The 26183-nt window shown below is 44.2% G+C and overlaps 1 protein-coding gene across 2 annotated transcripts in view; it reads left to right on the top strand.

Annotated features, from left to right (window-relative positions):
* Window positions 1-315: 315 nt before the first annotated feature.
* The window catches only part of LOC8023312 (phospholipid phosphatase 1), a 56879-nt gene continuing 31011 nt past the window's right edge, over window positions 316-26183 (top strand). The window contains exons 1-4 of one of the 2 annotated variants that reach the window (XM_042293152.1): window positions 316-448; window positions 802-1061; window positions 20214-20374; window positions 22759-22958. In XM_042293152.1, the coding sequence (XP_042149086.1) occupies window positions 1007-1061; window positions 20214-20374; window positions 22759-22958 (416 nt within the window). In that variant the 5' untranslated portion in view covers window positions 316-448; window positions 802-1006. Of the gene's footprint in view, window positions 527-801; window positions 1062-20213; window positions 20375-22758; window positions 22959-26183 lie in introns of both variants that reach the window. The other variant, XM_042293151.1, reaches the window with a different exon arrangement.

Here is a 26183-nt window from a genome sequence, read left to right as displayed (position 1 = left end):
GCGTTTTCGGCGTTTTGAGATCGCTTTCCTAAACAAAAAATTCTCCCGTACTGGGCTGTGGAGATCGCATGCTGGGCTGTGGAATTCCGAACATTGCAACGGAGCGTAAGACGCTGAAAGAACGTACACAAAACGGGCGCAATCCATTCCCACTCAAAACTCGCGCCTCAATATGGCGACGCGAAAACAGGCCAGCAATTCCACGCGTGACGCCCCGTGGTTTCGTACGAAAAGTTCACCGGACCGGCATACCAAATAATATACATCAGAGTTCCTTCTCCGCCAGTTCTGTCTTTCTTGTCGGAATCGCGTGGTCCAAACATTGCGATAGAGTTGGCCTTATCTTTTTGTTTATATTGGAATGGGATTCGCTCCGTGACGCAGCGACGCAGCCGGTTGATCTCGTGACGGCAAGCAAGGTGGCGTCGCCGGCGGATCGCTCGCTCGGGTAATTCCCTCGCAATTATCTAACAGTTGCGTGTCACCTTTACATCCGCCGCCACGCCAATGCAGACATTCCTGAGAGGCAAGTTTGTGCTCTCCATATACCATTCGAGAAAAAATAAGGAATGTTTACCTGTAGTGACCTATAACGAGAGCGCCTGATTCGCCCGCTTGCGCTTCGCGAACAGGTGATTACTTTGTCGCATTTTTTCCTCAAACTCAAACAAACAGACAAGTCACAGGAGGGCTGTGTTGTTGCGAAGACAAATCCGTGTTTTATATGAGTGTTACTCTCGCTTTTCAAACTTTTTGATGGTGGCTCTAATGTTTTGGTGGGTCTACTGGGGTTTTTTTCAGGCGCACGCTCGGTCTGGGTGACGGGCGGCACAGGGGAGGCCTAGGGGGCGCGGCGGCGCGGCCGAGCTCAGTCTTCGCTGTCGACAGCAGACGACGGGAGCGGCGGCTGTAGCAGACGCTCCGCGCTTTCGTGACACAACCGACCGCGTCGCTGGCAATTGGAAAGGCTTAGTTCTTGTGCGTGTTGTTTGCTTGTGGTTGGATCATGCATTCGAGGAGTTGCAGCCTACGGAGAGTTCTCACTTACGTGTGGATACTTGGTGAGTGAATGCTATTTTATTCTTTTAGCCCGTTTAGGTCCCTTATTAGTCTCGAATGCCCACGGAGTTTCAATCAAAATGGATGTGGGCTAAAACTGGTCATCTCATTAGTTCTTTCGCACGGTGTGCTAAAGACTGACTTCCGTGACATCGGCCTAATATTAAGTAAGAGCGTCAGGGACCACCGTGACACTGCCTCTAGCACAGTTTAGCTAAATTTAGCTGAAGTTTGTAAGCCTCTCTAATTCAATATCGGTAATTAATATTGATCATTATTTAAATACAATTAAAGGAACATAACCGTTGCTCCGTCGCGCGCACATTCTTACTCGACCTCCTCCTTAGGGTTAAGATCATGTTTTTTATTGCTTGTATTCCCTTTGTTTGCACGTGTCAGTCAGCGTCTATCTGGATTATTTATGAGCAATCGGTGATACTTAAATGGTTTGTTTTGTTTGTATGTTCGTTTGTTTGTTTGTTTGTTTGCTCTCTCTTGTGTGGAGAAGCCAGGATATGGCAATTATTTGTGATTTTGAGAATTTGAATGGTATGAACATGCGCGAGTTTTCCTAACACGTTGTTCTCTTGTTTGCTCTTGGGTTCTGTAACCCATATCTTAAAGGCGTATCTATAAGTAATGCGCGCACATGCGTGATCGCCGCTTAGTTCTAAAATCGGGTGAGTGACTAGAACACAAAACAGTTCGCCGAAGTGATTGCTTTGGACGCATTGCCCAGAAAACGACCGCGATGCCACCTTCAGCGTGCGTACGCGTAGAAGTGGTTAATTCGTGATATCCTAGAAATTAGTGCCGTACAGAAGTATACTATACCGGCTTCGATAGATAAATGGGAACCTCAGGGATTCAAATTAGGGGGGGGGGGGGGGGGGGGGGGTCGGCTGAATTTTTAGGGGTCTTGGAAGAGCAAGGCACACGCAGGCAAGTTCTTTTCTGTATTTACATTATTTTTTTTTACAGTATATATAAATATATACATACACTTTATTTCTTTTTTTTTTTCTTTTGCGTGGGGGCAGAGATGTTTGCGTGATGCCGGACAGAGTTTCTCGAACTTTATATTGAACATGACAGATGAAAGATTTATTGATGACTGCGTAATTTTCTTTAAAAAAAAAACATAAGGTAAAGCAAGGTCAGAAAATGTCAATCACGGTATCAGTACTGTGGTACCGCAATGAATGTAAATCACAGATATATATTCGACCGAAGACGAATCTACCAGCACAAGAAGTTTCCACTATTTCGAAGAATCGTCGGCGAAAGCAAAACCCTTGGTCTTTGCGATGCGAACACATATGAGAACAGGTTACCTCACGGTATAAAAAAAAAGGGGGGGGGGGGGTGATTAGTATCAATAAATTCTAGACGCAGCCCGTCTTTGGACGTAACGAAGGCGATGACAATATAAAATGCAATCTTTGGTTACATATTCAGCAAAAGTTGGAAGCAAAATTTGAATTTTCTGTATGTTTCTTATTAATTAGAAATATGGCATGTGCTTATGCTTTAACTTTTTCATTGGTTTGGAGACAAAAATTAATTATTCTAGAGTCGGTGACAGGTTGAGAATGAAGTGGAAGTTCCTCCCCCTCTTTCCACTTTAGCAGCTAGAGCGGACGCTGGAGAGGAGGTCGCCTCCTCCCTAGCCTTCGCTCTGCTAAAGTAAAAAGGGGTGGGAGGAGCTTCCACTTTAGTCTTAACACGTCACCGACTCTAGCGTTTAAGGGAACTTTTTTCTTTTAAGGTGACGTCAAAAAATATTTGAACTTACGAACGAAGAAAGTGAGACGAAGGAAAACGTGAAGCAGTAAACGGGCAAGTATATGCGGCAAAATACCGAGAACAAAGCGACAAAAGTAGCAACAACCGCACACCACCGCACCGGTACACACATATGTACACGTGGACTAATGTTGTGAAACACACGCTCGTGCGCAGCTGATCTGAACGCACAAACACAATAATCAAACGTACCAGAAATTGTCAAACCACGCATGCTCAACAGTGAATGAGACGCGCTGAAGGTGCATATCGGAGCTGTCCACTTTGCGATAAAACCCAGTCGCGAACCGAGACAATCGCCACGAGTCTCTGTTCGGGACACCTCAGTCGACTCCACAATCGGTTTGAGTCAGCCAAGCAGTGGCAAAAGTGTATCTCCGCGGTCTTCTTTGCGCTATGACCGGTTGAACCAATTACCCGCATGATACGAGCAGTCGTACTGCACTTGCTCTCGTCTGCGGCGAGACACGAGACGCCCATTGAGGCTGGTTAACTTCCCGCTCTATGAGCAAACTTCACACGACGCAATTACTTGCAAAAAAAATACGATTAATGAAAGAGTCAGTTCTCCCCTCCACTTTTCTCTTGCACGCCCTTTCCTAATGCACACGAGATTCTTTTTTTTTTTTGTAGTTTTATTAACAGGGTATGCGAAAGAAAGCGTGCAAACCTCTCCTCCGTTCTCCTTCGCGTCAGGGGAAGGAAGAGCCAAGGGGCTAAGCAGCCAGGCGACGAAACGGCTCGTGCTCCGAGGTCGCCGTGACGTTAGCTCCACATAAGAGGCACTTTTGAGCCGGCACGCTCGACGACGATTTCGCGCAAGATAAATATTGGCATCCATAGTAACACTCAGACATAGAAACAAAAACAAAAAAGAAAAAAAAAAGACAGAGAACAACTAAAATGTTCTGTCCGTTTTAGGGGGTGGTTTTTTGTGTGTGTTGTGTTTTTTTTTTTCTTTTCTTTTTTTTTTCTCTCGTATTCAGCGAAATATATTTTAAGGGGGTGGCCTCGAACAAACTAGGCGGGGGCTGTATGCTTCCCTATGAGGTGGGAAATCACTGCCCTAAAGCGTGGAGCCTTTCCATCGAAAACTTTTCCCCCCTAACATCTTCATACACCGCTTACACACACACACGCTCGACGTAGTCGGTTACAGGTTAAAAAAAGTATTCGAGGGAAAGGAGGGCTGACGAGGAGAAAGCAGACGGAATGCTCGAGAGAAGGAAACTTCCTCCTCTCTCCAGCGTTCCGTCTGCTTCCTCCTCCTCAGCCTTCCTTTCCCTCAAAAGCTTTTCTTAGCCTGTAACTGACCATAGCGGTGGCGAGGGAATGCGAAGGTTTGAGATTCTTGATTACCGATAGCGACACCACTTCTTTCCAGAGAAGCAGATTCGCCGAGAAAAATATGTACTCAATAAACAAACAAAAAAAACAAAAAAAGCACGCCAGGGCGATAAATTTGGGCATTGCCAAACATCCCCTCATGTAATGCGTACCTAAACAGATCCCTTGCAGGTAATCCAATGAAAGTAATCCCTACTGACAAAACCATATACACCGACACGATATGTCTCATAATACAATACGGTAGACTTATATAAAGAAAAATCTAAGAATTAAGCAGTTCTACTATCGATCTTCACAATTTCAAGTGGTTTAACGCGATCCCCTTATCTTATGCCCGGGGTAGACACATCCAATACTCAACACGAGTGGCTACTGCGCCACGTTCATTTAATTAAAATATCGATAAGTGGAAACCGATTGAAAGTAGGTGAAAGCACACAATGCCACGTATGTGCCATCTGACCTGGAAAATATGGTAGACGACCATGATTGAATTATTGCTTTAACCTGCGCATTTTTTTCTTTATTGGGAAAAGGCGTACGTATAATATGTCATAGTTATTTCAGTGGTATTATGACAGATAGGTCGTATGGACCTGTGTATATGTTTTCTTCTTGGTAGGGATTTCATGAATAAATACATTTGCTCTTCAATTTACATTTTACAGAATGTTTCAGCAAAGGCTTTAAAAAGAAGGACTCTTTCCGAAAATAAACAGTCAACCACGGGGGACGTCGCCGGTTGCAAAAACGTACTACAACAAACAAAAAACGACTGGGTTTCGAGGCCAAAATATAGAGTACAATAAACATTGGTAACTGTAACGAACAAAATAAATAAGCCACAATTTTGCAGACTGTTACAACTGATGCACGTGACTCACAGCCGGCGTGAGACAAAAGCAAGAAAGTGCAGCGCATCCGGCAATGAGAAAGGAAAACAGTTGGCAGACACATCATCAACAGTAGAAAAAATAAAAACAAGCACAATCACAGAACCCGCTTACAATCACGCATATGTACGCTAGAAAAGCGAACCAAGCAGTGAACGGGACTTTTTTTCGGAAACAAACAGTCAACCACGGCAGACATCACGGATGGCAAAAAACATGCTAATTAGCTAAATGAATAAGTAAGATTTGGTTAACTTTTGAACTGGGGAAAAAGAAAACACTCTCATCCCCGTTTTTTGCATCGCAGTATTGTGCCTGCTGCACAAGTAGTAAGTTTAGCGCACGTGTGCTTTGTCTTCCTAAAAATTGGTTTATTTAGGGGTTTTCAATTACGTTTGGCAAGTGTAATTAGAGCCATATGTTTATTTTCACAAAGGTCAACTAGTGAGTATTAGTCACTTATATAGCTAACTATTATGTTTTTCTGCAGTTCCTGACGTCCGCCGTGGATGGCAGTTTGTTTCCTAAAAGAGTCTATTTTCTTCTTTATTTTTTCTCAACCACGCTATTGGCCGGAATGTCGGAAGTTTTCGTTGAAACACACGGCACACTGTATGGGTAATCAGAGCAGATGGTGCCTTGCCACGAGGCAGCAGTTATCACGAAGACTGGTACACCAGCCCTCTTATGTGTGGGTGGAGCTTTGCTCTCTGCGCGACGAGCCTTGTGTGCAGATCTTATGTTTGCAACATATTGTGGTTCCATACCCGCGGTTAGCCTAAAAATCGCACGGCTTTTTATGTCACCGCTTTTTGATTTGTGATCGGTGAATGCCGTAACCTTGTTCACTGCGGACCGATAACAAAAATCTTAGAACTCGCGCTTCAACTTTTTTTTATTCGTGTACATGAACATACGCGATTTTTGGCACATTCACTACGTAGTAATTTCGGAAATAAATGATAAAAAATACCTCACGGCGAAGGTTACGGGAAAATAGTCAACTACAATAAACTATCCCGTTTGTGATCAATTACATCTACTCGCTGACAGGGTCACAACTGAATTATTTAGAAGGTTAAAATCGCGAAACAGGGACGAAGAAGAAAACCCACATAGACAGGCGCTAATTTGCAACTGATATTTTATCCCAGTCAGTGAAACCAGCGCACATGCGCGAGCAGAGTTGCCGCTCATGCCCCACTTCGAATGAAAACTTAAATTTTTTTTAGGTTGTATAATCTTTTAAATTATCATGAACCAACTAGCTCAAACCAAAGTCTTAATTCACACCTAAAGTCACTACCAGGGATGTAAAAGAGTTTGTGCATCGCAGACCCACGAATATTCACGGCTCCGCCGAGGAAAGAAGAAAAAGCAAACAAAACGTATATATATTACGAGGAAAAAAAAACGCAATAATTACAAAGTATTATCTTGCTGTTTTTTTTTATCAATATTTTTGTTGTTTCTTCGCAAATATTGTCTTTTTTGTCCGCTTGTTCATAAGAAAAGGAATAAAATGCATTCCACCGTGGTTTTCTGGTGTTCATTTACGAGGACAACCAGCACATTGTTTAATCCCCAGCCACGTGGTACCGCTATAGAGTATGGCCGACGAGAAAAGAATAATACATTTCAATCAGTTAACAGGTGTTTTATTCGCTTCTGCGAATATGGGCCACTTGACGCTGTTGCGCACAGCAACTGCGTGGTTTTAAGAACGTAAATTATGAAAGAAAAAATACCATTTTTTTTTTACAGGTTATCTAGTTCATCGAGCACTGCAGCCGTGGAATGGCAAACAACATGGGTGACGGGAGTTTCAACGAACTCCATCTACTCACTGACGTGCCACTAAACAGGCTAGGCAGAGTGTCGCCACTCCGTTCCCCCTGTGGGCGACACCATTTCGGTGCGAACAGCGGGAACGATAGACCCTTTCCGATATTTCTCTTGGCAACCATGGGACGCTGCCTTGAGGGTGACCGAAAGTGTGGCTGGCCACTATGGTCGGGCAGGGCGCTACCATTAAGAGTGATTTTTTTTATATATAATACGACTACCGTTTTTTTTTTTTTTTTTTTTTTTTTAAATCTGTTGTTGGACAGGGATATAAGGCCCAAGATACAGAGTACAATATACATTTGATAACTGTAAGAAACAACACAAATAAGCAACAATTATGCAGACTGTTACAATTCATGCGGATAACTCGCATTCCGCGTGAGACAAAACTAAGTAAGCGCAGCGCATCCAGCAATGAGAAAGAAAACAGTTGTCAGATGCATCATCGACAGTAAAAAAAAAACCAGCACAGTCACAAAACCCGCTTACAATACGCTTTAGAGGCGAACGAAGCAGTGAACAGGTGGCACATGATCAAATAGTTTCTACACAGTCGCCAAGAACTCCCTTCTATACAACATTTACGTTTCGAACGAATAAGTCCACTGCAAACAAGGTACATAAGACAATCATTAACAAAAAACTAGAAGCAACAAAAGCGGAAAATTTCTTAGATTCGATCATTGAGAAACTTCAAGTATGTTTGAACAGTGATACAAGCGATTCTTTAAAAGATTGCACATTGGTGTCATTTACAATTTGAAAAGGCAGTTCGTTTCAGTCTTTAACGGCTTTTCGAAAAAAATTGATATTTAAAGCAGTCATTATACATTTATATTTTGCAAGTGCTCAAGAATGGTACCTTCTTGTACTTGTGGTTTGTAAGCGGCATAGCGCGATTTATTAATTTTAAAACCGTCATTGTTCAGGGTATATAAAAAAGTGAGTTTAATTTTCCTACGAGTATGGAGATGCTGAATAACTGCTAGGGTATACAAGCTACTCACAGAAGCTGCCCTTCTATATTTGTTCTAGATAAATCTAAAGACCTTTATTTGTATAGAGTTTCTTTTTTTGTGTGTGTGTGGACTCTAAGTAAAGTCGGCATACTGTAAGAGGGGCCTAATGAGAGATTTGTATGCTATTAACTTAAACATCGCTATGTGGCACAACGATTGGTGTGGTCATTCCATATATTTTCAGAAGTTAAAGTGACGCACAGAAGTTTAAAAGATGACACCTTTTGAAGATCAGAGTTATTTAAGTTTGGTGGAAATGACAATGGGTACTTCTTAGAAATGATGGTCATAGAGACACCTTTTTTATTTAACAGCATTTCCCAAGTTTGGCACCAGTCGCTAATTGTGGTCATCGTCGAGCTCAGGTTTGCTTGGTCTTAATCACTTTTTTTATGTCTGAAATTATAACAGGTCATCCGGAAATAGGCGGAAGTTAATGCTTTTGTTGTTTTGCTCCGTCATTTATATACACGAGAAAGAGAAGAGAAGCTAAAACGGAACCCTGAGATACTCTTGATCGCACTGGTAAATGGAAAAACTCTGCCTTTTCAGCACAACAAATAGCTACCAAATAAATTTATCATTGAGCAATATGTTAGATATTTTTAAAAGAAGTTATGCGTGCGACACACGGTCGAAGGCCTTTGAAAAATCTAAAATAATAACGTCCACCCGTCCTCTTTTATTAATTACCTCTGAAAAGTAATTTACCGTCTACGAAAGTTCCGTTGCCGTAGAAATATTACACTTGAAATCATGCTGCTCAGCACAGATCAAACTCTTTGTCTCCAAAAAACAAGTAAATATAACTATAAACTATATGTTCAAGAAGTTTGCTAACCGCGTATAACAAAGAAGTTGGTCTACAATTTGTTGCGTCTCTCGCACTTCCCGATTTGTGGACAGGAACGACCCGAGCGCATTTAAGCTCATCTGGTGCGGAACCTTCATCGTATCGGTTCTTGAAATAAAAAGTATGAATGCCAGTCGGTATGTCGAACTAAGAATTCGTCTGTAATATTGTCAGGACCCACACTTTTTGTTGTTTCTAGGCGGATCGAGTAGCTAAGCAAACACCCCATGCTCCGAAACGGCAATATCAGGCATGATAACCGAAGAGCGGCGCCAAGGAGGGACGGACAAACACAAAGCTCGAGACACAGCTGAAGACTTGATTAGGCCAAATCATTTTAAACAGGCCCATGACCAGCGGAATACACTAAACAAGACAAAAAAGGTAGAATACTTCTAACTATGACAATAAGGAACAGACACCCAAGGACACAAATACAAAAAGCTCAAAGCACACATCACCCCGCACGTTCCCCAAACATGTAAACAAATAACCTGCGACGCCTGCTGGACACAAAGGGAAAATTACACTACTTACCATCAACACCCTCCCCCTTTTTTTTCTGTTTTCGCCATTCTTCCCCCTACCCTCCTCCCCCTCCTCCACGCACACGGACACGCAACAACCAAGAATTCATAAACTGTTTAACAGGTTTGTTCAAGACCACTGACATTGTGCTAAAACACAAAACCTCGCTTGTTACACATAGACTCCCTTAAGCCGTGTTCAGACTGCTTACCATCATACAAAATACAATCTGCATACATATTCGAACGCTAATCACCGCGAGATCCGTGCTTCAAATGCCGCTTGGTTATGAATTCAAGGAGGAAACATGGCACGTGGAATTCTAACCACGAATATTGCGGTGATCCAGACTGTCTTTTGTATGATGTATGATGAGCAGTGTGACTCCGGCTTTGCGAGACGTTCGTAACAATTGTTCCTTTTATCTATAACTTCAGTGTCATTCTAAACAACACAGCAATCAGAGCAATTAGAAACACGCTTAGCCAGGTCTGAAGATTCACTCCTACTTTTTACCGCACGCTTGTGTCCTTGTAGCCTATCGTTGAGACACCTAGCATTCTGAACTACTTTGCAATACTCCTTTTCACCTTAAGCGCAATCGAGGCCATAACTGCAAGCTCGAGCATGTGGCCCTGAACAGTGCTTGCACTGCACGAGAGCGCGGGCCTATCAGGGACGCTGAAAGCCCTGAGCTCGCGCTTGTAGCTTCTGCTACACTCACTCTTAAAGTGAAACGGAGTACAGCATCACATTTCACAAGAATATTATATACAACTCCAAGATCACAAGCCACCGACTGTTGCCACACTTTACGTATTCTGGCAAATAGGGCGTTAAAATTTCCAAGCAAAACTCCGGTTTAAAACTACAGTCAGACCCAACCTTCTTGCAATCGCCTTCAGGTTATGGGAAACCGTATGAATATAAGGCAGGCAGACAACCTTGTTTTATCTAAGCCCTCTACGGGCTGACCCTTAGCGCAGGTTAATAACTGGGAAACGCCAGATGACATATCCTGCCTACTATAATTTGCCAATGACAACCTGCCTAGCTGTTCTTCGAACTCGGGCACTACACGATGCACACGTGAAAATTTTAGAGCAATCATAATTGTACTTAAAACTTACTGTACTTACAACTATGCCCAAGGAGATTGTCTGAGCATGTACAGATACTTCGAAAACTTTGGTTGGAGCGGGGTTCTTGTTTCTTGAAATAACTGACACGGAAACAGTGGCTGGGAAGTTTTCATCGATTATTAAAGGCGTGATTGATACGTTTGTGTCTCAGCGAATTTTCGAGCCTTCAAGTTATCCCGAATGGTTTTCTAAAGTTTGAAAATAATGCTTGCTTAAAAAACTATCACTTTCACAGACTGTTTAAACGAACTGGCAATACTTTATGTTATACTCAGTTTAGCATTTATTGTGCTCTGAGAGGTTGTACGCTACAAATAAGCGCTTAAAGCTTGACCGAATAGAGCGTAGCTTGAACCGAAGCCCAAAAGATTTTTGGAGGTTTGAAAAACAGCACACGCGCAATACTAGCTACTTGTCCGCCCTTGTAGAGGTTGCAGATATGTTTGCCGATTACTTCAGTGACTGCAGCTCCACCGTTTAACAAGCCGTTCAGCCTATGAATATTAAAATTAACTGCCAGGACTTTTTGTCTGGTATTAGAGAAGATATCGAAGAAATCTCTGAAGCTATGAAGAAACTAAAACCAAAATTATCTACTGGGGCTAACTCCGTTCCATTTTTTATTATTAAGGATTGTGGTGAATTGTTTTTGCCAATATTAAAGCACGTATTTAACCTCTCTCTTAGTTCCGGTGTTTTTCCACCGTTTTGGAAGAAGGCGATGATTGTACCTATCTTCAAAGGTGGCGACGCTTCTGTTGCTTATAACTATCGCCCCATATCTTTATTGTCTGGATTTTCCTTAGTGTTTGAACGCGTTATGCATAACCGAATTATATTTTCCCTCCGCCAAAAACTTGTATCTTGCCAGCACGGTTTCCTGACGGGACGGTCAGTTGAAACGAATTTGTGCTTTTTTTCAACTTCTGTGCCCCTGTTGTTATGAATAGAGGTCAAATTCATTGTATATATTTTGATATGTCAAAAGCGTTTGATGAAGTAAGCTATGAGTTGTTATTGCATAAATTAATCATATGGTCGTTTTTCAGAGCTGTGCAAATGGTTAAGAGTTGCCTATCATGTCGTCCCAACCGTGTTCGAATAGATAATAGTCTCTCAAAAATTTTTTTCCCAATTCTGGTGTTCCCCAGGGGTCTACTCTTGGCCCCCTTTTTTTCCTTATCTTCGTAAGCGATTTAGCTTCATATGTTAAAAATGCCGAGTTGTCGTTGTTGTTCGCACATGACATTAAGCTTTTTATGAATGTTCATATCCTGTAGACTGCGAAACTTTACAGAATGATTTGTCGCGCATAGTTCAGTGGTGTAAAGTGAATAGCTTGTCACTAAACCCTCTCAAAACAAATCGCTTGTCCCTGTACAGACGTCGTAATGTATTACATAACGATCATGTATTAAAAGGAACTTTAATCGAACGCCTCTCTGTTGTAAGAGACCTTAATTGGCGTGAGCCTAGATAATGACCTGACGGTTATTTCGCATGTGTCTTCTATTGTTGGCAGCGCGACACAGATGTTGGGACTTATATCTCGCATCATGATGCAATTTAGAAACCCTGTCTGTATTATTCGCTTATTTTGCTCTCTTGTTAGGTCAAGGCTTGAATTCGGTTCTACAGCTTGGGAATTCTTTGTCAGAAACAGTCAACAAAAAGTGAAAGTGTGCAAAAACGCTTAATACGCACCGTTTACGATCGCTATCTTCGGCGCCGCTTTCATTTTGATTAAAAATTTCTTCTAGATAAGTTCTTGCTGAGGTCACTGTCTGACAGAAGAACAGAATGTGACTTCATCTTTTTTCACAAGATAGTAATCATAGATAATGATTCGCTTTTATCCAATGTTAATATCCATGTCCCCTCTTGTTTGATTAGGAATCACTCTACTTTTATATCAATACTTTATGCAGATCTTCAGCCTTGTCACGCATGCAATCACTGTTCAATCGTTTTGAGAATGCAGGTATTGAAATATTCAGTGATTCTTCTGTTTACCGCAAGCGATTGCAAGGGATCCTTATCTTTCTGTGATGTTTGTTTTATTTCTTTTTGTGTGTTAATTTGGCATTTACTCATTCTTTGTGTTTAAAAGTGAAGATCTTCGAGTTGTTTTTGGGCGCACGAAAATAAAGATTATTATTATAATTATTATAAGGACAGACTTGACCACACCTCTCTTCACAATTTTCGAATTAGAACTTAACCTAGAAAAAGGGGTTAGAGCAGAGGCTAGCTGGTGTGTTTACCCTGTTGCAACTTACCCCGAGACTGGGGTATGAAATGGAAACTTAAACGTAGAAGGGACAGAAAACAAGGAACACTTGCTACGTTCTCTTCTTTCCTGTTTTCTGTTTTTTCTATGTTTAGGTCCCTATTTCATACGCCAGTCTCGGGTTAAGTTGTAACATGGTTAACCTAGAAAGCAAAGGTATTAAGCACGCCTACCCAAACTCCCAACAGAGCCCATATGTAACCAAAAACCTGATATTCAAGAACTCCAACCACCCCTTCGTTCGACACTTCCTGTAAAAAGAACCGCTCAGGAGTTGTTTCAAGGAAACTAACCTTAACCTGGTTGCTTTCCACCATACCCAAAGAGCATGTCATAATACCATGTACATGCCTCCGAACTAAGACTGAATCCCTTGAATACGCCTCCAGCTCTTCTATCATGACTTGGCCAATCACTTTGAGATATATCTCCGGAAGGACAGGCACAACGCAAGAACCAATGCAAATACCACATCTTTTATAAGCAGTCCTCTCTATACTTTAGTAACGGTGGAAGCTAGATAAAGCTGAACAAGGTTAAGGAATCTACCCACATCAATTTCCGTCAGAAACCTAAACCTGCGTGGCCAAATAGTTTCAAGAAACTCCCGAAATATCAACAAAGGAGCATCGTGATCTAACGAATAGAACATGTCTTTGATTTCTAGAGAAAACATGACTGCGGACTCGTAATGAAAAAGCTGAATATCAGTCATCCGTTGATCTTCATTCACACAACGCCAGGGAGCTCGAAGAATCAAGACATTTCAGACATCTCCGAATAAAACCCGACACAACATTTTGCCAAGAGACATTCTTATTAACCACTACCCTGAAAGTTAAATCAACTTTATGGCATTCTCGGCAAAACCTTCAAGGACAGCTATCTTTCCCTGGCACTCATTATATAATTAACTACCAACGGAAACTCACATTCTTTCAAAAGTATCATAATTGCCAACCTACTAGATTTTGCAGAGCCGACAAAAGGAAGGAACAGGAAATGAACAGCCGCACTAACCTTTTCATTAAACCTTGTTTTTGGTAGGACTCCAAACTGCCCCAATTTGTTCGTTTGTAACAAAATTACCTCCAGACGATCCAGTGCATCTTTCACCTTTTGCACGACCCCAAAAGATCGATTCTCGAATTTCAAGGATCTATTCACCACCCTGCTGACACGCTTTACTCACTGGTCAAGAAACGCTACTTGCTGATCATTGTAAGAAATCTAGTGTGCTACTTCGTGAATGTTTGCCACAATATCCAACCTCAACGTTTTTACAATAAGACAAAATCTAGGACCCCCCTCCAAAACACTTATGGCCGACGAAGACAACGGAATATCCCAAGGATTACAAACTTGCTCTTACTAGCATCCATTGCGCAGTCGATCACAACTCCCGAGTCCATGCCGGAAGTTCTAGCAAAACAAGTAGTCGTGCTCATACTTTGGCTCCTGGGTACGTTAAGCAGTTGGTTTCTCTTCGCAGCCCACAGACGGTGGTAAGCGTCATTTTCTAGAGATAGTCAGGCCTTGAAGTCCGAAGAATACCTGAAGTCTTCGCCGTGGACAACCATCCACAGCTTCGTCGTGACGTCAACGACATACCTCCGTGGAATGCTATACCGCATTTCTGTAAGCCGTGACTACTTTTAACTTGAATCTCCGCTGTAAATTCGATGTTGCCAGAAACTAAAGCGCATCTCTTCCGACAATCTGTTTCCATAGAACAAAGCGCCAAGTACTGATATCAGGCAGCGGCTGGGAAATATTAAGACCCGATGAGCTGGGTACGACGCCGTTGTCTAAGGAAAACAGACTAGCAAAGTACTGGTCAAAGCAGCTCGGCATTTCTTTGCCTGCAGAGATGTTTGATTCGTCAACAAGTTTATCCAGCTCCTCTCTCTTAGGATAAATGTATCACCAGATTCTTCTTGGATCCGATTTTAAAAAATGGAGGCAAGGAGGCGTTAAAAAAAGTTAAACTTGGATGTACGTATGGAAGAACTAAGTAGCTGCTTTTGCTTACTCATTCTCTGTCTACACTTTGTGAGAATTATACCTTTAATTTTTTCGAAATCTATGCACTCTACGTTTCAGTGGATTATGTCACGCGTAGACCATGGCCTCATTTGCCCCTTAGAACGAAGTACTTACCCTCTTAGGTACACAAAGCTCGAGACATTCTTGAAAACTTTCAGGGCGCCAAAAATACACATTCTTGAAGGTTGTTTTTAATAAATTAACACATGTCGTTAACATTGTTTTTTTAGAAAGCGCGTTTGTATTGCATAATTTTTTTTTGTTTTACAAAAGAGTTACACATAAAGGACAGAACACGGAAGATGTTCTGTCCTTTATGTGCAACTCTTTCGTAAAAAATCGTTAACATTGCTTACTGGGGACGAATAAAGCTCAAGATAATCAATCTTGCCTAATGTCAGATTCGTCAATCACACTTTCATCCTGCGTTTTCCTAAAATCCTACACCGCACGCGTGTTGGAATGAGTAGGTTTAATTGTTTTAACACAAGATGAATTATATTAAAAATAAAACTACGGTTAGAAGTGCCTTCAGAGGCTTCTCTCGAAAGATACGCTTTCTATGTCATCTGAAATAAGCATAAGGCCAATAATATTTGACGTCAAGCCTTGAATGCCTGCGGGTGTCATAGCGATTTCGCACAAGTTCAGACTGAACGATGTTTCCGTTGATAAGACAAAAGGGGAAATATTATGATTCATTGGTCAAAGGTTTTCCCACATTATATAAGGAAGATTTATGTCTCCTGCGACAATGACATGCTTATATTTCTGGACAATAGATGTAAGACAAAAGAATTCGTGTTCCAAAACGATACGGGTGCACCCGGAAGCCGATAAGCACCACAAATAATAATAGGAGAAGAAAAGAAAGTTATTTTGGCTCAGCATGACTCAGTTCCCTCTACATTACGTATAACGGTAAAGTTGAGCGTATCTGTGAACTAAAGTTCCTTTATAAGATTCACGCTTACAAGTACCTCCAACCATTGTTGTGGAAACGCACAAGACACGTGGCACGAGCGGGTGCTCCGCCGCCATTCGCTTCCAGGTTCCGCTCATTTCAGCGCTGCGACGCCATTTGCTTCCAAGGGCCGCTCGAGACACGGACCTCGTGCACTGGCGCATTTGACGTTGCTTGTAAGGCAAACGCAAGCTCGTCGAGGTACATTACTTTGAACATGATTGCAACGCTACCACCTCGATAACGGCGATCTTTTCAGGTAATTTTGAAACCCGTGGGTACAATTTCAGAGTGGCCAATGAAACTGTGCAGCCATGTCTCAGTGATAACCACAACGTCAGGCTGGTGCTCAACCAATAAAGTTTCAAAACCATCAAGTTTGTTTGGAATACTACGAGCATTGACGGTAATCAGCCTGAAATGTCTCAGGCTGGCCGATTCTCGTCTATCTAAAAATAAAAAAAACGTGTTTGCATTCTTTCATGCTCAGCAGTAAGAGTATTCCAAACGTAAGCGTTACTGCTGTGAGCAACCTGTCATAGACCAGTTTAACATAAAGTCACCGGAGCCTGGGAAAGTAGCACCGCTGCCTTCCCTGCCTGCTACCCGAACACTAACAAATACTAACATACAGATGACCAAAACCTCTCAAGGCGATTGGCTAATGAATAAAAATGTATTGACAGCTTACACTGTGAAACATAAATGACACCGAGAAACGGGTATACTGTAGGAGCATGCTCTCTACAAAGATCCAGGGTCTGAACTAGCGGAAAAACAACTTAGCGAACCAAACATGGTCGCACCTTATATCCCCTTTACCTAATAAATCGCAATGCTAGCGTTGTAACAGTGCGTGGGCTATGCTGTGTGTGTGTAGTTAAAACGATAAATGCGATTCTCTCCTTGAGTGATATCGATGCAGTTCCTTTCACTAGTGGTATGGATGTGGTTTTTTCCGCGAGGGATATGGATGACTGTATCCAAGGGCGTCGATGTATTCTGACAGGCAGAGTACAGGAAAGGGTTGGAAAAAAATTATAGGAAGATCCATTGGTGGATTCTTGGGGAATGTGTTGGCATGACTTACGGGAAACGCCACACACCGCCCCCTTTGAGATAAGGAATACCCCGAAACGAGGCCTAAATGAGTCAGCAAAAAATAGGTGAAACAAACTAGAAAGCCAAAAGAGAGAAGTGAAGGTTTCAGCGTTTGCGATACACAGCTGCTGCCTTTGCTCCAGCGCTACAGATAGCTTTCTCCTTCCCTGCGCCCGTACATAATGGTTTAAAGCACGTGCGAGCGAACTCAACGTGTGCGAAAGGAAATTACTCTTGTTTTGGCGAGAGGTTTTGGCCGCGCAGGTAAAATTATGTTGTTTAGATAGCAAAAAGTTAGTCAGTCCCTCATCCTTCTTTGCAAAACTTGATGACAAAATCCTGTAACTCGCATTGTTTACAACACCACTGATGCGATCCCCCAAGCTTTCTGAAAGGGGAAATTGAAAGAAAAAGTTCGCTTTTATCCTTCAATTTACCCTGCGACAATGAGGCTCTCATGGTCAGTGGCGTTGCGTGCCAACACACTTGGTTCATAACAGGGCCAGTAAGCCCATGTAAGTTGAGAAACATTCTTACCCAATATTGTTGCACGACCTATTTTGCGTTTCACAGATTAGGTAGAGGTTATCAGTCCTAATATTAAACACATTGGCGAGGTGGTGCAAGCCGCCACCCCATATAAAGGGTTAAGCCATGTGCATCGAGCCATCCATCCATTCAGCCATCCATTGCAAAGCCGTGTTCGGTCGATGAATCGCTAAGTGGCTTTACTCGTTCTTGTACTTGGGCCTTGAACCTGGGGCTTCTGAGGCTTCTGCAGGGGAAGGAAATAAAGAAACCGAAGCCCTCCAGCAAACGCCAGCTCAGCCATGCGAGGCTTCTTAGAAACACTTTTCTCTCCAGTGTCCAATTTCGCCTGTGAGAACACTGAGAGCGCGATGAAAATATCCGTGCATTTCGAAACGTGCCCGCGTTGACCGCAGACGCAGTCAACACAAGCAATTCATGACCGGTTTCTAGTGTTTCTCGCACAAAAGATAGACTGCCATCAAAAGTTGTGGTATACGGTGGAATAAACTTAGTTGTGCGTGCTACTGACTCGGACAGTATCAACTGCTGTTCTTCATTATCCGAAATAAGTATGATGCTAAGAAAAGGATGACCGATGTCGTGTTTCCGCCTTCCGCGTCGTGCACTGCGCGAGAGGCTTGCTCCACTGCGTCACGCGGACTGCAGCAAAGACTTGCCGTGTGCTTGTTGTCGAAAGGACCTTGGTTCCACGTGTATACTCGTGCGGCCGGAGGACCGACCGAAACTAGCCCCTCCTTTCTCTAAACTTTCCTTCCTCTCCACCTCGTAACGAGATGGAGTAGACGCCGACTAAACAAACGCGCAAGTGTCCATTCGGCTTGACGTATGTGCTGGTGTACTGCAGTTTCCCAGCTGAAACAAGAACATTTTTGCCCATCAAACTAAGGATGTCTAGCTGAAAGTATCAGCTCAACAGCACAGCCAAAGTCTTGACAGACTTCCAACGAAATTATCAGCCGAACTGAAAATTTGTAACCGAATTACAAACTAAACTGAATGGGAGCGTCCAACCGAATTGAAAATTAAGCGCAATGGGAACTTGTAGCTGAATTAAGAAAATGCTTCCGTAACTGTAAAGTAAGCCTGATTAAGACTTTCAGTCGCAATTAAAACTATCGCCCGACTGTAGATTAACCCAACTAGAACGTCAAATTGAGGCTTCAGCCGAATAGAGACTTCAGCCAAATAGACCGGTTGCAAGAAGTGCAGCGCCTTCGCGGCATCGAAAGGATTACTAGGGGCATACTGTATAGAACCAGCTATAGCAGACGAAGGACACAGACGACGTTGGGGGCAACGGAGGAAACGCGGGCGTGGCTGGAGAGGAGAACAGCTCCTATAGATGGCCGCAGTCGTTGAATTTTACACGTTGCCTACTGACGGCCAGCAACGATCACAAATTCCACACGAAACGGTCGTCGATGGGCCCCGCCTAAATCCATCTTGATGATTGTACAAATATCATGAAGGACAGACATGTCTCTACTCGTCCCTCTCATTTTGTTTAGCTTTCATTATATATATATATATATATATATATATATATATATATATATATATATATATATATATATATATATATATATATATAAAGTTGAAAATCCCAAGTCAGAGAAACAAAAACACGGAAGGTTTATTTCAACGTTTCGGCAAGAGTCTCTTGCCGAAACGTTGAAATAAACCTTCCGTGTTTTTGTTTCTCTGACTTGGGATTTTCAACTTTGTGTACTCCACGCCTTCGGCCAACCCTACGCGACCATGCCCTTATATATATATATATATATATATATATATATATATATATATATATATATATATATATATCAACCCTATCGTCCAACTCTCGTGATTGTACACTAAGCCTTTAAAGCATTCATTTATATGTTCCGAAATAATGCGTTTAAAAAGAATTTTGTTGTTGAATATATACGGCAATAATTTTGAAGAGTCGTCTTGTTTCCGGATTTATGAGCCGGCACAATTTTCCCACATACCCAATCTGCGGGTAGCCCGTTGTGTGTCGGAGCGAAGCCTCAAAGATTAAAAATGTGTACCGAGACGCCCACTCTGTGTATCTTTACGGGAATGCGTTCAGAATATCGTCTGGTCCAAACGGTTTTTACGGGCCGGTCCTCTGTCCAGTTGGTCTCCAAATCTGTTGGCGTGTGTCATGAGTACGCTGGCTGAACCCAGGAAAGTCTCCGAGGATAATCTCCAGGGTGGCGTTTGAAGGCTTCATCGTGCCACCCTGAACATCCCTCTCCAGTCGGTTCCGTAGGCCTGCTTCTCTCGGCCAGGGGGTGCGAGCGCGTCCGTAAGACGAGACCCTGTAATGGGGGGCTTGCATCGAGTATAAGGTAGCACTGCAGTGTTCGATCATGCACGAGCCACGGCGGGTTACAAGCGTCTGTCAGCACCTGCCTAGGCGTGGTAACAGAGTTTCTGCAGAATCAGAAAAGGTTTTAATAAAAGGAAAATGCAACTCGCGCTTTCAATGTCCTATCAAAACCATAAAAATGGTTTTCGTGTAGATTTTTTTTTAGGTTGTTTTCTTTCACAAATTTATATCCACCAATGCAATTATGCCAACTTATCGTCCGTGAGAAACGTGAGAAAGCATAATGACTCGCAACTGAAAGGCGAGTGATACAGATTCTATTTTGCTCGCCAGAGGCACTGGCGAGTGCTTCTGGCGCATAGCCCCCCAGGACATTGTGGAGCCGATGGAAGAGGATGACGTATTTTCATCCTCTCTGGCGCAGTGCTTCTTCTCCTGTGCATGGCGTCCATTCGAGGCGCCTTCCTGCCCAGCAAGCTTCCGGGCTTCCGGTGCGACGACCCGGACATCCGGCACCCGTTCCGGGGAGACACGGTGACCCTCGGCCAGATCCTGCTCCTGGTCGTCGTCGTCCCGGGCCCGCTGGTGAGCGGACAACGGCGCGTGTGCTCCTGCCTCGTTTGATGGCGATAGAGACCCTCTTCTGACCCTTTCCTTGCATGAAACCCGTATCCCTATCCTTCCTCAGCAAGATCAAGACCACTTAGAAGATAAGGCCTGCGCGAGGTGTCATCGCGGTCGTATTGGCGTCGCCACTACTACAGTTGCGCTCGTTGTCAGAGGGGGAAATGGGGGGGGGGGGGGGGGGGGGGGTTCTCCTTGAGGTGACCCTGGCACTTCATTTAACCAAAACGAAGATTTTTCGGTGTTTGCTATGTCAAATTTACGTACTATTTATGGGAAATAGTCGTTTACGACATTGTCCAGAAGGTTTTCAAGCCAAAAAAGAAATAATGATTCGCAAAAAAAAAAAACTAAAAGGAAATATAAAGAAACTGGAAGAGTTCTACCCGGTAGGATGGAACCAGCGTATTCTCTTGTCGTAAGAATGCACACGGTCGTAGGTAGTCACCTTTCGGTAAGGAAAAGAGGAAAGGCCTCAAAGGGTCATGTCGACTAACCAGACGCGTTCAACAAACCAGAATATCACGGCCGAGTCGTCGTCTGTTTCCGGACTGGGAAGCAGCTGCGAGGACTGAGCTCCGTCGAACACGTGATCGCTCCATCTCACCGTGTCTCGTTTCCTCCTCTTTTCCACTTGCATACCGATTAGTCATCAATCCACACTAGTGGACGTGTATGAGGGCACTCTTGGATGGATAGAACACATGGCGGCTGTTCCTTTTGCGTCGAGCGCTGACTTGAACCACGTGAGCATATAATGTATTTTTGTGTGTGTGCGTGTTTTTTTTTTTGTTTTTTTTTTGGGGGGGGGGGGGGAGGGGGGGGGGGGGAGGGGGGGGGGGCGGGCTTCAGATGAAAAAAATCTGGAGCCAGAAATGTAACCTGTATCTGTCCCTTAATTTCAGCCACCAGTCCTCTGATCTTCTTTTACTGAGCTCTGTTTTTTCAAAGCATTTTGTTTCGGCGGTTTCATCGAATCTCGGGGCCCTGAGGAAGTCACCTTCATCCCGTGATGCTTTTCGGTGGCCGGGCCTTTTATATTCTAAAATGGCTTACGTTTTGAATTCGTTTGAATTTTCTCCCGCATATAATACACATTGTATCCATCTCCTGTTATTCTACGTACTAGTTCTCAAAACACCCCTCAAACAATAATGCTCTTCCTCTGTACTTGTTCTCGCTTCAAGAACCGTTGTAAAAAAAAAAAAAAAAAACATATCTGGCTCTTTGCAGATCATTACTAATTTCCCCCTCTCTGTAAAGAATTAAGATACAAGTAGGTGCATTTTAAATTAGCTATGTGTGATCTTACTAATGGCGAATTCGGGTGGTCAATCGTCGGCAACTTATTTTGCCGGAAAACCGGCAATACTGTTCGCGTGGTCAGTTTCCGGCCGGCGCGCACCGTTCGGGTGGTGGTTCTCCGGCAAGCACCGGCAACTTTCCGGCGCTTTTTCCGCCCGAGCTCCGAACGGCCGGGCGAGTAGACGCCAGACTGTGTCCGGTGTCGTCACTTCCGAAATGAGAGAGAAGGTCAGTGAGAAAAAAAATGAACGAAAGAACGAAACTGATCTGAAGTTAGTTAAGCAGCCGCTACGAAAGTCAATCCAAGTCGTTGGGACATGAGTGAAGGCGGCGACAGGCTCTCGCTAGGGGTGTCGCGCGGGCAAGAGGCGAAGTAAACTGCCACCCTCTGGCGTTTCGTGTTCGGGTGGTGAGGGTCACGTGGTGTGCCGCCGGCGCGTTTCTGGTTGCCGGTTCCGCCGGCTCGTTCTCGCCGGCGACTGACCACCCGAATTCGCCATAAGACGCACATGGTTCAAACGCCAAAAGCGTTTTTTCTAGCCCCAGACAACCCAGTATTGTAGGAACTACTTCCTCGCAGCGTATGAACAGTGCGTAATGCGTGATCTAAACCAAGGCGTTTTTGTGCGTGCGTAGGCCATGCGGCTCCCGGAAATTCCGTATTTCGTGACGTCGCGGTAATTCCTTGCGGCTTACGGGCGCGCGTGAGAAAGTTGGATGGGATGATTTCAACTTTTTTTCTGAAGGCGCACAAAAACACGCTGTGACGTAGTAGGACGTTCCTCTCCTAGTTCCTGCTCCGCGTTTCTTCGCCGTCTGGCGCAGATGCGCACCGCTCGCCCGAAACCGCACCGTCCTAATTAACGCGCATGGCTGTGACTCAGAAAGCGCCCGGAAAGAGCAAAAACGTCTCGAAATACGCAATTTCCGGGTAGTGCACGGCCTACGAGCGCACAGAAACGCGTTGGTTCAGATCGCGCTTAAAGCTTACTTTTTTCTTGAGTATAGAGTTTGAGTTTGAGTTTGGCCTTTGCTCGCAGCTCGCCCTGGTGGAGTGGTGGGCGAACCCCTGCGGACCGCGCGACTGGGGCGTAATCGGGTCGGCATTCCGCCACTACGTCATCGGCCTAGAGCTGGTCTCCGTGGCCGTCGAGGTGGTCAAGACCCTGGTGACCCAGCCAAGGCCGCACTTCCTGGACTCTTGTAGGCCGGACTGGGACAGGCTCGACTGCTCGCGAGGGTATACGCCGCTCCCTACTGCTGCTACTCGCTGCATCCCTTTCAAGAGTGCGCGCCGTCTAGGGGCCGTTGTTTTCCGAGTCCGCCATTGTTTGGGTGCCTACTCTGAGCGTGTATTGGACTCGAGGTTTGCGTCGGCACTCGGCGAGAACTCGTATCCAATTACACGTCTCGTGGCCAAGAAATGGCGACCGTCAATGTTGCTTGATGGACTTCTGAAAAGGGTCTATCGCTTGTCGTTCCTTTCAGAGTAAATGGTACCAGCGCGTTGTGAATAGGACTGTAATCAAACCACTCGAAAGATACAAAATACGCGAGCTTAATTATGCTCACAAAGACCAGGGAGCACAGAATGTGCCCGGACGGATCACACACACTTCTTAATTATTTTTTATTAAATTTGTTTTGTTGTTGTTGTTTTGTCCCCGCGAAATTTAAGAGAGAAAAAAAAAAACTATTTGATTCGTCGTTTTCCCCCCCGCTGAATTTATCAGGAAATTTGGTACGGTGTATAGGTCACGTGAAGTCAAGTCACGCCGCAAATTTCCGCGCTAAATTTAGCGGGGAAAATGGATTACGCTCCCAGCCTGTCGCTGGTTGTGACGCTCATTTGTGATAATTTTCTCATATTAGACAACCCATACAACACATTTTGTTTTAAAATGGAGGACGGAGACATACAGCCTCCAGTTACCCGCCCTCCTCGTCGCCCGTGTTTTGAACACTTTCGAACTGCTTTTGAATCCTTTTGAAATGCGCAACTATGGTATAGACTATAGTATAGACTTAAAGGGCAACTCCGGCCAAAACTCAAAATGAATTAAATTACTGGTATCGCTTTAGTGACACAAAATACGACCCCAGCCAAGATTTCACGTCCGTGGGACGCCGCATTCTCAACTAGTGCCGATCATAAAAACGCGACCCGCCGCGAGCCGCTGCTCCTTAGCGGGCGGCCAGCGGGTTGCCGATCGCTAAAGCAACATTGGGCCGTGATGTCAACATCGTTCTCTTTTTTTCCTCTCTTCCGGACGGGCGCACGGCGCAGCCGTCGCGCGCGCTTCTCTGTGCCGCTACCACCGCTACTTCGGCTTGTAATTGCGTGTTAAGCCGTTGCTTTTACCTGTAGCCCGTGTAGCTTCGGTATAGCCTTTTGTTTATTTGCTTGTGAGGACTCCTAGACTCGTTTTAGCGAGCAACTCGGTGCGCCCAAGACTGCCCAGCTGTTGCTCGAAAGATGCCGAGTACAACTTAAAGCGCTGTGGGCTGCTCAAACAAGCCGCTGCGCAACCCGGAGGTGCTTTTTCACAAGCTTCCAACGGATCGGAAATTGGAGAAGGTGTGGGTGAACGCTGTTCGACTAGTGGACTTTGAAAAGCCTTGGATGTCGACCCCCAGATCGATGCTCTGCTCCGATCATTTTTCGCCGGAGAGTTACGAACGAAACTATACAGGTGTTGGTTCCTTGTGGCTTGTCAGCGAAGGGGTCGAGGCTTAAAAAGGATGCCGTGCCGTCGCTCTTTGCCCATCGTACATGTACAGAAAAGGTAAACATGATAAAAGTATCCTGATCAATAAATAAAACAGTCATTGTCAAGTGCAGTGTTGAAGATTGAGCATTCACGCTCCATTGAATGTCCGTTGAATGGGGAATGGTGGGCATGTAGAGTACAACCACTAACTAGCTCCAAACACTGAAGTTTGTAATGAAAACGAAAACAATGTTCTGCTTTGCGTCACTGCTTGTTTACTACGCAATCTCGTGCGTAGTATTCAGGTCCATAGCGACTACTAGCGAACAGCCGGCGCGTGAAGCTCATGCGATATAAACATTCGCCTCCCAATCGTTCGAACCCGTTACGCAGCAGTATTAATTAACATTGCGCTTGTGAATACCACAAGGGACTTTAAGAAATCGCGAAAGTTCGGATTTGTAAGTTACAACTCTCTAATTTGCCCGAGTTCGGCTGGACGTAAATATAATATTTAAAAATGCAAAAAAAAAAAAAAAAACACTTGCTTTAGTCAAAAGTTACGAAGGAAAACTTAAAATCCTATGTATTCTAATAAAAAAAAATTGTTGTGGGTGGGGGTGGGAATGCGGAAGGGAAAGAAAGTGTTTTCACCTTGCTAACGTTCTCTGTTTTCCTTTATCACCTACAAAAACTTTTGCTAACTTTGAGAAAAAAATGGCCGCCCAAAGAACTTTTTTTTTTTTTTAGTGCAGCAAGTTTTTTTTTTTTTTTTTTTTTTTTTTTGTACAAAGCTTCATTACCTGGACGAACTTATGTGGTGAATTAGTGTCGTAGCTTACAAATTCGGCTTTTACGCGCCTGAGGAAAAAATAACGAAAAAACAGACGTCTACAACTTGACACACGTCTGTTCGGTTGTCGCGGAACGCGCCGGAGAGCCTCAAAGCTTCGTGTCTGGGACTGACCCGCCGCGCGAAAGCGCCAGCACTGTACGTCACTGGCAGCGCGGCGTAGAGCAACACCGCTCCATCCACGGAGGCCTAGCGGCGAGTGCGGGAGACCGCACGCACGCCGACAGCTGCCGAGTACGGCACCGAACGAGTTCACTCGTTTTCCAGTCGCTAGCTTTTGGGTATACAAGCAACGAGTACGGCACGGCATAGCGCACGCGCGGAGGCGGCCGCCGAGTACGCCACCGAACGAGTTGACGGGTTTTCCAGTCGCTAGCTTTTGGGTATACGCACTAATTGCTACATGTGCTGGATAACTACCACGTATACAGAATTAAAACAAAATCAGCTTACCTTCTATCTTTAGACGGCTAGCGAAACAGAGGTAGGTGCCGCTTGGACTGCGTATACTCGCTGAACGAGAATGATCTTGGCGTCACGTCCACATAACGGCTGATTTCCAGTGTTGCCGGAACCTCGAGCGGCTAGTTTCGGTTTTGTCGGCCGCGCCCCAAACGAAACTTGGAGACGTCGATATCTTTAAAACTACGCACAATAACGAGAAAAAAATTACACCTTGCAATTCAGGGGCGCTAACTGCACTAAAAACAGCCATAATCCCAAAATCGAAAGTATGGACCGGAGTTGCCCTTGAAGAAAGGAAGAGCATATCTCCTTTCCCTCATTGTGGCAGAATCAGTGGTAACACAGAATGTGATGCAGCGTCGAGATGGATACGATTGCAGTGCCGCCGTTTCTGCCACAGTAGCAACTCCGGCACCATAACTAGGGTGCCTGAAGG

This window comes from Ixodes scapularis, unplaced genomic scaffold, assembly GCF_016920785.2.
Source record: "Ixodes scapularis isolate PalLabHiFi unplaced genomic scaffold, ASM1692078v2 PGA_scaffold47__10_contigs__length_4178495, whole genome shotgun sequence".
Taxonomy (NCBI): Eukaryota; Metazoa; Arthropoda; class Arachnida; order Ixodida; family Ixodidae; genus Ixodes; species Ixodes scapularis.
The sequence above is the reverse complement of the archived record's forward strand: the minus strand, read 5'-3'. Positions and strand labels throughout refer to the sequence as shown.